General features: G+C 40.5%; 1 protein-coding gene across 4 annotated transcripts in view; it reads left to right on the forward strand.

Moving 5' to 3' along the window:
• Positions 1 to 13,813, forward strand: part of serpini1 (serpin peptidase inhibitor, clade I (neuroserpin), member 1) — a 24,229-nt gene extending 10,416 nt beyond the window's left edge. For 3 of the 4 annotated variants that reach the window (XM_073491449.1, XM_073491457.1, XM_073491465.1), the window contains exons 2-9: positions 2,699 to 2,987; positions 3,951 to 4,181; positions 4,454 to 4,648; positions 8,414 to 8,618; positions 10,966 to 11,063; positions 12,495 to 12,581; positions 12,713 to 12,802; positions 12,889 to 13,422. In XM_073491449.1, the coding sequence (XP_073347550.1) occupies positions 2,720 to 2,987; positions 3,951 to 4,181; positions 4,454 to 4,648; positions 8,414 to 8,618; positions 10,966 to 11,063; positions 12,495 to 12,581; positions 12,713 to 12,802; positions 12,889 to 12,965 (1,251 nt within the window). In that variant the 5' untranslated portion in view covers positions 2,699 to 2,719 and the 3' untranslated portion in view covers positions 12,966 to 13,422. Of the gene's footprint in view, positions 1 to 2,698; positions 2,988 to 3,950; positions 4,182 to 4,453; positions 4,649 to 8,413; positions 8,619 to 10,965; positions 11,064 to 12,494; positions 12,582 to 12,712; positions 12,803 to 12,888; positions 13,423 to 13,567 lie in introns of those variants that run through there. The other variant, XM_073491474.1, reaches the window with a different exon arrangement.
• Positions 13,814 to 14,385: the final 572 nt, after the last annotated feature.

A 14,385-nucleotide genomic window follows, 5' to 3' on the forward strand; every position in this document is an offset into this window, starting at 1 on the left:
CTCTAACCGGATCCACACCAAAAGTTAATAGGGTCTTTTCTGGGCCGAGACCCATCCTTCATCCTAGTTAACATGAACCATCTTCATCCTTTTAAATATGACAAAGGTCACCAGATCGCATTAAAAAAGTTCAGTGCAAAACTCCCCAAAGATGTTCTTTATATTTTGGTACACAAACAAAAAAAAGTGAATGTGCCATGTGACTCCATCTCCCGTGAAGAAACTTTAAAAATAAAATTCCATTTCCAGACTCAAGTGGATGCAAATCCAGCTGACAGTTTGGTCAGTGTCATGCTTGTCAAAAGCAGTTTGTCAGAGAACTTATAGATGGAGAACAAACAAGATGAGATCATTTTTGTCAGTTTAGGAGGACATGAAGTGGAAGTGACGTGTTATGCAAGAGAATGAGGAATGATGCTTCAAATCTGATAATCTAGATGCATTTCATTGTCATTGTATAGCATATATTTTTCAAGGTTATATAATTTCCTAATAAAGCTGGGAACTTAGTGATTGCTGGGAAATATTTTTAGCCACAAACAAGGTGGTTGCAAAGTGTCGATATTTGACTCAAAATATATAACTATTTTTCAGAATCGCTTCAAAGTTTCAATATGCAAGATTGTTTTGATGTTATGACGTCTGTGTATATTGTTGCAGAGATTCTCTACTGAAGATAGCATGCTAATCAGCTAGCCCCAGGCCATCAAGGTCCAAAGCTCCTGAACTAGTGATGTAAACACCAACACTCCCGACTGTCCACTAATTAATTGATAGCAGACGGACAAAAAAAAGTAAAAACTGCTGAAATGGGTCACCAAATATACTTGGACAGCCGTTAATATACCTGGGCAGCACTGCCAAAGTAAAGTCTATGTGTGGGAAACACTGTGGGATCGTGTCAAAAGAAACAACAGTGTGGCTCCCTGATGGTGTTTTTAAGTCCACGGCACAATGGCCACATAGGCACACAACACTACGATCAATTCATTGATGGTTTTGGTCTTTTTAATGGAATTTGCTGACAATAATATCACAAGGCTAATCCTTTAATGGATTTGACATTAACACAGTTTGGAGGGAGAATTGCTTGTCACATGCCAGAGCACAGCAGAGGAGCACAACAGGATGGGGGCACTAATTTTCTGGCTGCTGCCCATTGTTGTTGTAGTTGACACTCAGGTACATTGTGAGCACAGTCACCTGTCATCCCACACATACAGTAGCAGCCAGCAGATTCCAGCGCTGCATGGGACTGCTAATAGAGTCCTGTATGATGACAACAGCACAGCAGAGAGGCAAACAACAAAACAAATGTGTTATTTCACACTTCATCACTGTCTCTCGAAATACTTCTCTCTCTCTCTCTCTCTCTCTCTCTCTCTCTCTCTCTCTCTCTCTCTCTCTCTCTCTCTCTTTATGCTATATATCATTGACTCTCAGTCTTTTTTTGTTTGGGCAGCAGAAAAACAATGTTGCCTGGCAACAACGGCACCAGAGAGATGGCGCAGTGTGTGTGTACACTCCTTGTCATTTAAAAAGATATAAAGGGAGGGTTAAAGAGACAGGAAAGGTAGGAAAGTAGAGAGACAGGAGGGAGGAGGAGAGCGGTGAAGATAGATGTAACATTTGGACGACAGGAAGATGAGGAAAAAGAAGGCGAGAAGTGTGGAGGAAGGAGGATTGGGGGGAAGTAAAGGCCTCTTCCCTCATCAGTCATTCAGCACATACAGTCAGAAACTCGTCCGCTCTCATACAAAGGCTCAAACACACACTCACGCACAGAGTGAAGCAGATTTTGAAGAAAAGAAGCTGATTTAACTGGAGATGATAAGAACGGCCATAAAATATGTATGAGCTCATTTAGCAGATGTGCTCTGAACATCAATACTGACTGCAGTCGGCGGTACGGCTGTAGTTACCACACATTCCCGTTGTTTATAGACTCGTCTCACTGCCTCTCATTCCCTCTATCTCTCTCTCCATCTCCTTCTGTCTGTCATTTCTGTAACAACTGGTTTTAACTCTTACAGTGAATATCTCTTCCATGACCCACTGCCCTTTCATCTGAATCCATTTGAGTCTGTGCCTTTTTTTTTCTATCTAATCTCATTCTGCAGCACCATTTAAGCAGTTTTCCAGCATCTTTATGATAATAGAGTCCTTTTCTTCACCTCTGCTAACAAGTAGGAATTGTTACCGGCTGTTTTTTTTTTTTTGTTGTTCCTTTTAAATTGGCAGTATGATAGACTGATGGTTGTTTTCTTCCTCTCTCCTATGCTCTCTTTTCGTCATCCCACATCGCTGCTGCTCCCCCTACTTTCATCTCTGTCTCCCTCCCTTCCAAAATCCTCTTGTCCTTCATCTCCTTTTCTCCCTGACGCAATAATCTTCTCTACCTTTATCTCTCTCCCTCCCTCTCCTCTCAGCAATCCTCTTCTCTCTGCCTTCACCTCTCCGTCCTTTTCCAGAATCTTCCTTCTCTACTTTTGGCTCTGTTCCCTCCCCAAATCATTTTCTCTCTTTCATCTTGTCTTCACTCCATCATCTGTTTTCCTTCCTTCCACACCTCTCTGGCTGCCCATCCACCTCCCATCTCTCCAATCACTCATTTCCTGTTCCTTAACCCCCCGATCCATCCATCTTTTTCTCCCATTCCATCACCACATTAAATGTCTCTTGTTTTTCTTTGGCTCAGCTCTCTGTGGTCTGTGCTGCGATGTTGATCCTGGACGTCTTGTCCCCGTTCCTCCTCCTCTCCATCCTGCCGCTGAGCCGCATTTGCCGGGCGGCTGACATACCTGAGGACACTACATCAGAGTTCTCAGTCAGGCTGTACCACCGGCTGCAGGCGGCGGGGGATCAGGACAACATAATCTTCTCCCCGCTGAGCGTGGCCGTAGCCCTGGGCATGGTGGAGCTGGGAGCCAGGGGGGCTTCACTGGAGGAGATACGACAGGCTGTAGGATTCAGCCACCTGCTGCAAGGTGAGTTCACCAGTGTCAGGATCAACAGTGAGCAGAGGAAGAGGATCCAAGTCTTTGGCAAGGGGAATACAAATGCAGTTTTTACTACTGACTTTATTTTAAAGAGAATTCATTTAAAGGGGCACACCGCTGATTTTACACATGAATTTCCAAAGTTTGGAAACCCTGATGATGTCATTGGGGGTTATCTTGGCTCTGGCTTGAGACCTTTTTGTTTTTTTTGGGGGGGGGGGGGTTTTAGCAAAAAGCTTGAATTGCAAAGCGCAGTTGTTGAGTTTAAAATACAATGTTTCAGGATATGATGGGGAGGTATAATGATTTGGATCCTGAATTTGGGGGGGATATAGGAGCCACCATTTTTTGAGGTTGTCTTAAAGTACACTTGGAACTAAAGTCATATTAGTTCGACCTCTGCTGCCTGTCTCATTATTAACTTTTCTGTTTTTGACATTTCTCTCGTGAGTTCCCCATCTTTAAGTTCAATGTTAAATCTCTGGAGTACCTTTAAAGCTCCACTCTAGCCAGTGTTTCTTCTTGTTAACAGTTAACATTCTTTGTCAAACAAATGAAAGTGTGGCTAATCGTCAGACATAATCATTACCATCACAACCAGACTGCCGTGCTAACAAGATCAGCATCATTAACATGGACAACGATACATTGGATATTAGCACGGATAACAATAGCATTAATATTTGTTTGGATAGTTATAGCGGGCACTTGAACTTAACATCTTCTCAGTGTGCCAAGCTTGGAGGATAACATATGACTCACACATTCTACTGTATTCATATGTCATTTTAGCAACAGCTTATTTTTTTAACATGGAGCACAAAAGTTTTGTTTTTTTTAATATTTGGCAACATTGTGGCTACCAAACATTGTCAGGAAATGACCAATTTTTTTTATATCATAATGCACATACCGTACATTTACTGTACATGCCCCCACACTGTTCTCCAGGCGTGGAGTTCTCCTTGCTCCAGAACCTGACCACGGCTATAACGGACGACGACGCCCACTACGTGATCCGATTTGCCAACAGCCTCTTCCTCCAGGAGGGCGTCACCTTTAACCCCGAGTTCCTCCATCTGATGAGGAAGTACTTCCAGGCTGAAGTGGAAACGGTGGACTTCAGCGAATCAGCAGCCGTGGCCGAGCAGATCAACAGCTGGGTGGAAAATCATACCGAGAGTGAGTGAGAGTGGGAGAATATGAACACATTTTTATCTGCAGCCTCAGCATACTGTAAAGTGATGGGCAAAATTGTCAAAGGAGATGCATCGTTGTTTGTTTGATCACATCACCTTGTACAGAAACTAAATCTGACTGAATTTCCAACCCTCAGTGGTGCGAATCTCTGTCCTCATTTTCGTGTGCACCTTCAAAAGCTGCATCACAGCAGCAGCTGTCCTCAGGCTAATGAAAACTAATGTAGGTCCTAACACACAGTTCTGCCCCTCCAGGCAAGATCCGGGAGCTGCTGTCGGCCGAGGACTTCAGCAGCGTGACCCGGCTGACCCTGGTGAATGCTGTCTACTTCAGGGGCTCCTGGAAAAACCAGTTCAGGCCAGAGAACACCCGAACCTTCTCCTTCAGCAAAGACGATGGCTCTGAGGTCCAGACGCTCATGATGTACCAGCAGGGAGACTTCTACTATGGTAGGGATGAGCTGTGTGTGTGTGTATATGTGTGTGTGTGTATATGTGTGTGTGTGTGTGTGTGTGTGTGTGTGTGTGTGTGTGTGTGTGTGTGTGTGTGTGTGTGTGTGTGTGTGTGTCTCTGTGTGTGTATACACTTGTGGCTCTTTTTGCGTAGAACTTGAATTTCAGCTCACATTTCCCGAGGTTATTTAAAATGTAAATCTTAGATCTGAAATATTCATATTTGGCTTGTTATTCCCAGGAAAGGCTCCTCTTTTCTGCTCTGTGAGCTCTGCTGCTAGTATTTTCCTCCTCTGGCGCGTCTGTTTGATTAAGTTGTATATTTTGAAGGCTATTTTGTTCATGTCATACAACATTAGCAGCACTGAATCAATCTGTGTTAAGTCATGTAATTCTATATTAGGTTCTGCTGTGTCTTCTCTGGCAGCAGGTAGAACAAACAACACTTGTCTTTCCACTGATTTTCTACTTCATCTCATTTGTTCCCCTCTTCACACACCTGTCTGTCGGGTTCTGGGGGATGTTTTATTAATGTCTGCTTCTAATTATATTAGAGGATGTCATACTGACTTTTAATAATTTGGAGTTATTTTAGAGAAGGTAGGTCAGTGTGAATTTCCAAGTCTCTCTGAAAAGGCCTTTTTGATTCTCTCGCTTTAAAACTTTGTCATTAAATTTTCACAAACAGCGTGCACACCTCATGTATTTTTAGTTCCAGTGGAAGAAAAAAAATATTTTATGAACCAGACTGAGTGAAACAATACATTTCTGCTTCACTGTATATAAGGCTGCAACTAACTCATTGTTCTATGTACAGTTAAGTCCCAAAATGATAAAAAAAAATGTACACGGTACATTCCAGAGTCAGAGCGCAAGGTTACATCCATCCAAGGATTTTCATTTTACATAAAAATTAAGTAGAGAAAAGCCGGAAATCTTTATATTTGAGAAGCTGGAATATTTACAGTTTTGGATTAATAAAATATTTAACATGGAAACATCATCCATCATTTTCTTTTTCCTCAGATTCGCAAATAACAACAACACAGAACAAAATGGGAGTTTAGATAGAAGTGGTGGCTGAGTCTTGATTTTCTTGGGAGATTTAGTGCCCAGTGGTGGACAAAAGCTTTGTGAAAGTGAGGTTTATATGGAACCAATCTAAACGCAGATGGTTTCGTTATTTTAAATCCATTACATTGTACATCAACATTTACTTTATATCGATAATTTAAAGCAAAAACAGTTTAATTGATTAATTGACTATAATAAGGTAATGTTTTTGCCCATAACTGTTTGTTTGTTGTTTGGTTGGTTGGTTGGTTGGATGGAGGATGGCTCTTAGCCCAGAATAGACCCCATTAACATTTGGTGCTGATCCAGATAAAAGGCTGGATCTCGGAATTTTTTTATAGGGCACTTTTTGACATTTTCATAAATTTCTCAGAATAATACAGGGGTCTTGATGGAACAAATGAGGCGTATTTAGTAGGGGTGTAACAATACATAGATCTGGATCGATATATCAATTCAATGATCAACGATCCAATAGAATCAGTGCAAAGTGAAAGCATCGATTCATATCGCCGCCATCGTTAAGATATGCCTTTATTTTGAAATTCCCATGACACATCTGTGTCACCATTTCCGTCCATGCGCAACTCCTTTCTAAATAGTGCTTTTATTTTATTTAAAAGAATAGATTGTTTTCCATTTAAATGTGGAATGTGGAACCATTGATGAAATAATATTTCCACTGCAGAGTTCAGTAATAAAGTTGTCAAAACATATTTTAGCTGCTTTTTATGAGTTGATATAAATGTAACTGATTGCGTTAAATGGGCATATGATATCATCTCAGATTGATCGTAGGCCCCTGTATCATATTGAATCGAATCGAAATCGTATCGTGGCAGACTGTAATATTGGCAAATATCGTATGGTTTTCCAAAGAATCGATATGATATCATATTGTGATGAAACTTTTGATTTACACACCTAGTATTTTGGTTGCTGGTACCTATGAGTGACTAAAATTTGATGCAGGTTCAAAGAAATATCCAGCTCTAGCTAAGTTAAATATATTTTATCTGATATTTTGGATTAAGCTTTATTAACTAAAGGAGACTGTTGGGCCTTGGTGGAGGAATGAGCTCTACTGATTGTCATTCTATAAATGTCATAATCTGCAGTTTGGCTCTAACATGTTACATGTTATAGAATGAATGATTCCAGGATTTTTGTTTTTGCATCTCTTCTTACTGCACTGCTGCTCAAACTGACGCATGTTAGTTATTTTGGTGCAGTCTGAATGTGATGTCTAGTGCGATTGCATACTTCCATACACCTACGTTCACAGGGTGCACACATACTCATCCTCACACACACTCAGGATCAAGGAAATCTGTGTATGTGTGAACTGGTGCCTCTGTGTGTGTGGTGAGCGCACTGTGTGCATGTGTGGCTGTGTGTGTTTAAGAACTGCAGAACAGGGACAGGTCCTTGGGGAGAGGCTGCGTTTGTGCTTCTCTTTTTGAAGCACAATCATATTGGTTAAGTAAAATGTTCTGGGCGGCCACACCCCGCTCGCTGCTGCATCGCTGCCTCACTCTGCTTCAGCAATCGCTACACAGAATGCCACGTGTAAGTTAATGAAGGATGATGAGGTTTATTTTTTTTCTTGTTGTTGTAATTTTCCCTTTTTAAGCAGCTTCAAAAGCAAAATGATGTGCAAAGATTGGGATAAAGTCTGGCGCTGTTAATTGCTCGGTAATCTCCATCACACACTGCAAAAACCTGAGTAAGTGAGATAATCTTATATTTAGATATAAAATCTATCTGGACTTGTTTTGAGTATAAAAGGATTATCTCATCCTGACTGAGAAATACTGTCTCTCTTATTCAAGTGAATGTTGGCTTGTCTCGATAAGAGCTTTTATCTGTGGGTTTTGTTTAATGAGATACGAGGGACAAGTCTTTTAAAGATCCACCTCAAGGCTATAAAGATATCACTGTAGAGCCTCTGTAGTGAAGCTCTAAGACGATGTCACCCTTACAGATGTTTGTGTGAGCAATCGAATATCTCTTAATGTGTGTGGGCGGGTGTATATGCAAGTGTGCACATGTACATGCAAGGGTGTGAGGTTTTTTTTTTTCCCCAAGAGCTTTAATTCATTTATTGGGTTTTCATTTCTGCCTGGAGACTTTGCGCGCATGTTTGTGTAAAAAGGGCAGTGAGAAACACCCGCAAATGCAGCAATCTTTTCCATCTTAAATTAATTTTGGTTGGACTACACACACCGAGTTCAGCTTTCACGTCACTTCGTAGTGAAGAGTCAGTGGTTTTTAATTAGTGCATCAGGGAAATGACCACACGCACCGTGATCAATACAGTCGATCAATGTGCTTTACGTTCAGAAACCCATTAAAGTAGACACCAATGCAAGTGTGTGTGTGTGTGTGTGTGTGTGTGTGTGTGTGTGTGTGTGTGTGTGTGTGTGTGTGTGTGTGTGTGTGTGTGTGTGTGTGTGTGTGTGTGTGTGTATGCATATCAATTAAGTTTAATTCAAGTGGCTTTATTCACATGACTGCATACAGCATTGCTAAATAATGTTAACACAAACTATACAATCATAATAAACATAAATAAACAAAACAATCAGAAGTACCTACAGGGCTATGTAAGGTGGATAATAGGAATTAGAATCTACAATAAATTAATTATGTATTAATTAACATCTTTCAATGTTTCCTCCCCACCAGGTGAGTTCAGCGACGGCTCACAGGAAGCCGGCGGGGTGTACCAGGTGTTGGAGATGCCCTACGAGGGGGAGGACATGTCCATGATGATCGTTCTGCCTCGGCAGGAGGTACCGCTGGCCTCCCTGGAGCCCATCATCAAAGCGCCGCTGCTAGAGGAGTGGGCAAACAATGTCAAACGGCAGAAGGTGGAAGTCTACCTACCAAGGTGAGAGATGACAGAAACAGACACATGTATATACTGTCGATGAAATTCAATTTCAAAAGCTCATAAGTAACTTCACGATATCTTCAGTTTGTGACACCATTGTGCTTCCGAAGGTGTTTTGTCTACCTGATTTACCTTTACATGTCTTTGTTACTTGTGCATATATTAGTGTTCACCTATAGTACAGAGACATCTTTGAGTTATGGTTAAATATTTCCCAGAATCCAAAGCCCATAGAGAACCTCCCTGAATTATTTACTGTTTTCAATTTAGCAGGTGGAAGGAGCCATAACAGCAGCTCTTTTTTTTTTTTCCCCTATCATTGAATTGCATCCTCTATTATTGGAACTTCCTGTATGATTTGTTTATTGATGTTGGTGTAAAACGGAGGCTGTATTTTAAGTCTTATTATCTGTTCTGCACCACAAATATATATTTTTTCTTTTATTTGTACAAAGGACAAGTACATAAACACCCACAGAGACAGAGATTTAGACATATAATACATGTAAACAGACAGTTTAAAGGTTTACGTTAGAGAACAGACATAACAAAACCAATATATATATATATATATATATATATATATATATATATATATATATATATATATATATACACACACATACACAGTATATAAATAAATATGTAAGATAGTTATTGTTGCTAAGAGTGGTTATGCTGGGCGGGCACACAAACGAATGAAGGCCGAGAAAATGCATAGCAAAAAAAATGTTTTAAAAAACATGAAAAAAAAAACCCCATTGAAATATGACCTCATAAATGGCCTTACAAGATACTAGATCAGCTGGGTTGGGCCTGCTAGACACTCTCTCAGTCTCTCAGTTTCTTGGTGTCCACATAGCGTTCTTTTCTGAGCATCGGCATCTTTTTTTCAGCAGTTTTTTCAGTTTCAATGAGGAGAGAGTGTATGCCGAGCGTGCAGTCCCCTAGAGACAAGGTGGTGGACCCATTGTCTATTTTAGAGCGCTCTGCCTTTTTCGTGCAGCAGCGTCGAGTGTCTCTGGTTGAAGATTTCTGAAGTTTTCTGAAAGCCACAGTGTTGTCAATGTCGCTCTTACGGTTTTTTTGGTAAAATAAATTCTGATAGGAAGGTTGTAGAGACCTGGAACCACTCTCCATCTGATGGTTTTGAGGGAATTCTGCTTTGAATGGTATCATCACAAGTGCTAAAAATTTCAAGTCTCTAGGTCCTTCTGTTCCAGTGTTATGATGGGAAGCATCCCCTGGCCTTACCGTAGAATAGCTATATGATTACGTGGAGTGTGGAGTGGGAACTTGGTGTGTGGGGGGTGTAGTTGGCAAGACGTTTCAGGTGATTTGGTGTAGACTGGTACACATTTGTTATTTAATGTTTTGCAAAGTTCATGTAATTACACCTGCCCATGGCACTTGCCATCACCCTAACCATTAATAAACTGGTGCCCAACCCTAACCACAGTGGAGTTTCAGCCTGTCTGGTTAAGGGTTACAGCTCCTCCCTTCCCGTCTTTTGGGAATATATTCCGATAGGAAGGTCCTTAAGACTTGGAACCAGTCTCTGTCTGATGGTTTTAGGGGATTCTGCGTCGAATTGTACCACCCACGACTTTCTACAACCAAATGTATATTAGACCAGGCGAGATTTGTCATCTGTCACCCTGGTAACCAAGAAAAGGGGGGAGAAAGTTGTTCTGGCCTTGATTGTCTATCCTGAGCTTTATCAGACTGAAACTATCATAACAGAGACAGTAAAGCCCATATGTGGGAGCAGATCATCCAGACACTGGATGTTGCTGATCCTCCACATTGTAATCTTGTTGTTAGCTGTGTAGTCAACCATCTGTTACTAAAGCGTTAGCTAATAAAAACAGTGTGCAGCACTTTTTCACCACAAAAGCGTTTCAACCCAGTGCTCTCAAGTGCACTGCCAGCATTTTTCTGCTAGAATGAAATACAAATTCCCAAAAATATTTAAGATAGAGTAAGTATTTTTAGGCTGTCAAGCTCAGTTGTTGTAGCATCGTAAGTATATAAAGAAGAGTATGCAGTAATGTTAAAATGTAGATTACCAACACACAGTGATGCTGCTTAATGGTTTCTTAAAAAGCATAAGATTGACCTACCTAATCTTCCTATACAGTTGAAGAGTGAACACACTAGACAAATGCATAATGTGATGACAACTTACCTTTTAGCTAATGTCCCTGTGCCACTGACTGTACCAAATACAATAATATGTATATGTGGGGTCTGTGGATCTGTGACCCTTTTCATCACAAGATGATCTCCACCTTATGCGTCCCATAAACATGTGATTAACTTAAATTCTGACTGCACCGTTCAGGTTCAAAGTGGAGCAGAAGATTGACCTGAGGAGCACTCTGCAGGAACTAGGAATAAAGAAGATCTTCACCAATGATGCTGATCTCTCCGCCATGACAGGTAACACTCAGCTGTATGGAAAAGCACAGACGCACACACACGGTGCAAAACACTGAAATATGTGACTCATACCCATATGTTATTATATAAAACATATAGATGTAGACACAAATTGTAAGAGAAATAAACTCAGAGAAGGGTTCAGCATGAGAAGTAGATTCAATATTTCTGCTTCTTGGCTGCAGTGAAGTAGCCTCCAGTACTTTCTAAGGTAACCAAGGTAACTGGCACCGAGTGGGCAGGTCAGAGCTGTCACATCATCTGGTAAAAATAGATCCAGAGAGAGAGACAGATGTATATGTAGAAACAGAGATGTAGGGATATAAATATGTTGGAATAATTTGCATCTAAAACAAACATAAAAAACCCACCAAATTACAGTTGCATAACTAGGATGTAAAAACTAAAGATATAGAGTTAAATCATTGTAAGTAAAGTAATAGTACACTATTGGACTCTTCTCAAATGCGCTAATCTTTAAAGAGAACTGAATTGAACCAAAATGCCTTTTAATGAAAAAAAACAAAGAGTTAACCTCCGTGCTCACTGAAGACACAAGTTCAAAACAGCTTGTTCCTTCTGGTCAGACGGAGCGAGTATTATTGTGTGAAACACAATCTGCAGACTGTACCGGACTTCTGGCTGCACAGCACATCCTGTACTAGCCAAAAAACATCCTCAGCTCAACATGCTCTCAGAGGACACATACTTTTCTAGCAAGAGGTCGTTTTAAAAACCTTTTATTCAAATCAGCCCTATTATCTGTCATAACTTTTTGATGACGTGACCCCATGCCTATGGTATGATTGGCTATTTGCCCAATGAGAGGCAGGACCTTTGTTTGATGAGTATTTTTGAATATGTATTGTTTTCTTTTGTATCTAGTTACCTTTGGACTTACTATTTCATTTTGAGGACTGAAAGAATAAAGTAGCTCTGTGTAAGGAGCGCAGGAAAAAACTGATTCTCTTAAGTATTGTGAATTGTTTTTTTCTGATTCCTGAACAGATTCTATATGGGGAGCGCTTTGTCTGTTACCTCAACACTAACACATAAAGGGAATTACGATTAAAGTGTTAACGGAACAATCACATCAAAATGGCACCCAAATACAATGATAGTATTGAATCTGAAGATAAGAATATCATCCCAGCCCTAACATTTGTATGGTGCCACTCCATTGTGTTGTAATTGATACATTTTAAACACAGAAATGTAAGAAACTGTTAGATGCTGTAATGTTAGTCATTAAACTAGATAAGTGCCCTGAGCATGGAAAGATTGCTGATGCGGAGACTAACAGACTGTCATTCTCAAATTAGACTGAACATCACACCATCTTCACATGTCAGACAGACTGATCTGTACTCTGAAGACAAGCTGACAATCGGTGTGCTTTATTGTGTGTGTGTGTGTGTGTGTGTGTAACAGATGGTAAGGACCTGTACATTGGGAAGGCGGTGCAGAAGGCTTACCTGGAGGTGACTGAGGAGGGAGCAGAGGGAGCCGTGGGCTCAGGTAGACTTGATCTTCTATTCTTCATCATAATCTTCCTGGTCATTCACATTACTGGATACATAACATTTGCTTTGTAATGTATGTTCTTGTAAATGTTTTTGTGCTCTCTGCCCTCTCCTTCTCTCTCTCAGGAATGATCGCCCTGACTAGGACTCTGGTGCTGTACCCTCAGGTCATGGCCGATCACCCATTCTTCTTTGTCATTAGACACCGGAGGACAGGTGTGTGTGTCTCTGTGCACGTAAACGTACCTCTGAAATGTGAACACGTTTGTGTTCTGACCTCACTTTTTATCTTCCTTCTCCAGGGTCCATCCTCTTCATGGGCAGGGTCATGACCCCTGAAGTCATCGATCCCAACGACCACGACTTCGACTCCATGTAACCACAGCGTGAGGCCAATCAGATCCTGACGTAATAAAAAAACGCTACCTGTCCTCTATCGCCATCTTCAGCTGTGTTTTATACTCTTGAAAAAAAGAAAAGATATAAACTGAATATTATACGGATATATTATATATTGAAATATGACATACGACATCTAATGTGACTGTGTTTTGATACTGGAAGCTTTAAACTCTTGGATACAGACATGTCGGACAAGGAAGTTGTAAATATTCTCCAGTGAAAGATTGTTTGTATATGAGAAGGACGAACACATGATATGTAATCCACGCACAACCCCTTTAAGTTCAGCAGCTTCACACTCACTTGCGCCCACACACGATGCACAGAAACAGATTTCTCTCCACTTCGTCAAAAAAACAACCACTTTCTCACTCCGGAAACCGTATGTGTCACACTGTAAGTTTCACACTTTAATTACATCTCTGTACATTTGACGTTGTGTTCTATATATACATATATATGCTCAGTATTTATTGCAGAACAAACATGTGCAAACATTTTCTCCTTATACGATGAATCTTAGTAATATATCCGCTCCAGACAGTATTCCAGTCATTTTTTTTTTTTTTTACACTGTAGGCACATGGCTAATCTGCTGATGAACTAATATGCCTTATCACATCTGAGTGGTCGATTAAGAACCAGTTGGGCATCTCACAGGTGAGCAGAGGGGACTGCGTAACTAAGGCGGGTTGCTATAGAGACGGACTGGAGCATGCAGGCGCACTGTAAAAGATCTGCTGCACCGTTTTGGATGTACATACATACAGGGAGAAACAGTAACACCAGCTGTATTCAGTCTTTTACTCAATAAAAACATGAATGTGTTCCCATTAAAAAAAAAAAACTGTGTCCTTCTCTATGTGGCGGTTGTCTTTATCTGGTTGAATGTGTTTTTAAATGTAAGCTGTGTCCAGTTTATATGGGCCATCCACGGCATTTAAGAAGTCATCAACACTTCCTATCCCTAAAATAAATCTATATGTAGAAGAATGTAAATACATTATCTTGTGGCTCATAGATAAATAGTGTAAAGTATATACTCTATGTGCATGTCAACTCGAGTAGACGATCCAGTTGGGGGATAAAATTCATGATGCTGCATAAAAATATTTCCTCTCATTTGTTAACTAACAGTTCAGAACATGTTCAACTAATTGTGCTTTTAAAAAGTGATGGGGACATCCCCAGCATCCCCAGTGTAAAAAACAGCTGTGGACAAACTCTCTTAGTTAGTTAGACTCTTAGTTTATTGAAATGTGAGTTTGATTGATTTCTTGCAATTATCTCAATATAGACCCACATCAATCATCAGTTACGGGGTTACTTTCTAAAAGAATTACAATTATTTAGAGGTGAAAAATGCAGATCGTCAGAAAAATCCAAACCGAAGTAGT

This window comes from Pagrus major, chromosome 2 (assembly GCF_040436345.1).
Source record: "Pagrus major chromosome 2, Pma_NU_1.0".
Classification (NCBI taxonomy): Eukaryota; Metazoa; Chordata; class Actinopteri; order Spariformes; family Sparidae; genus Pagrus; species Pagrus major.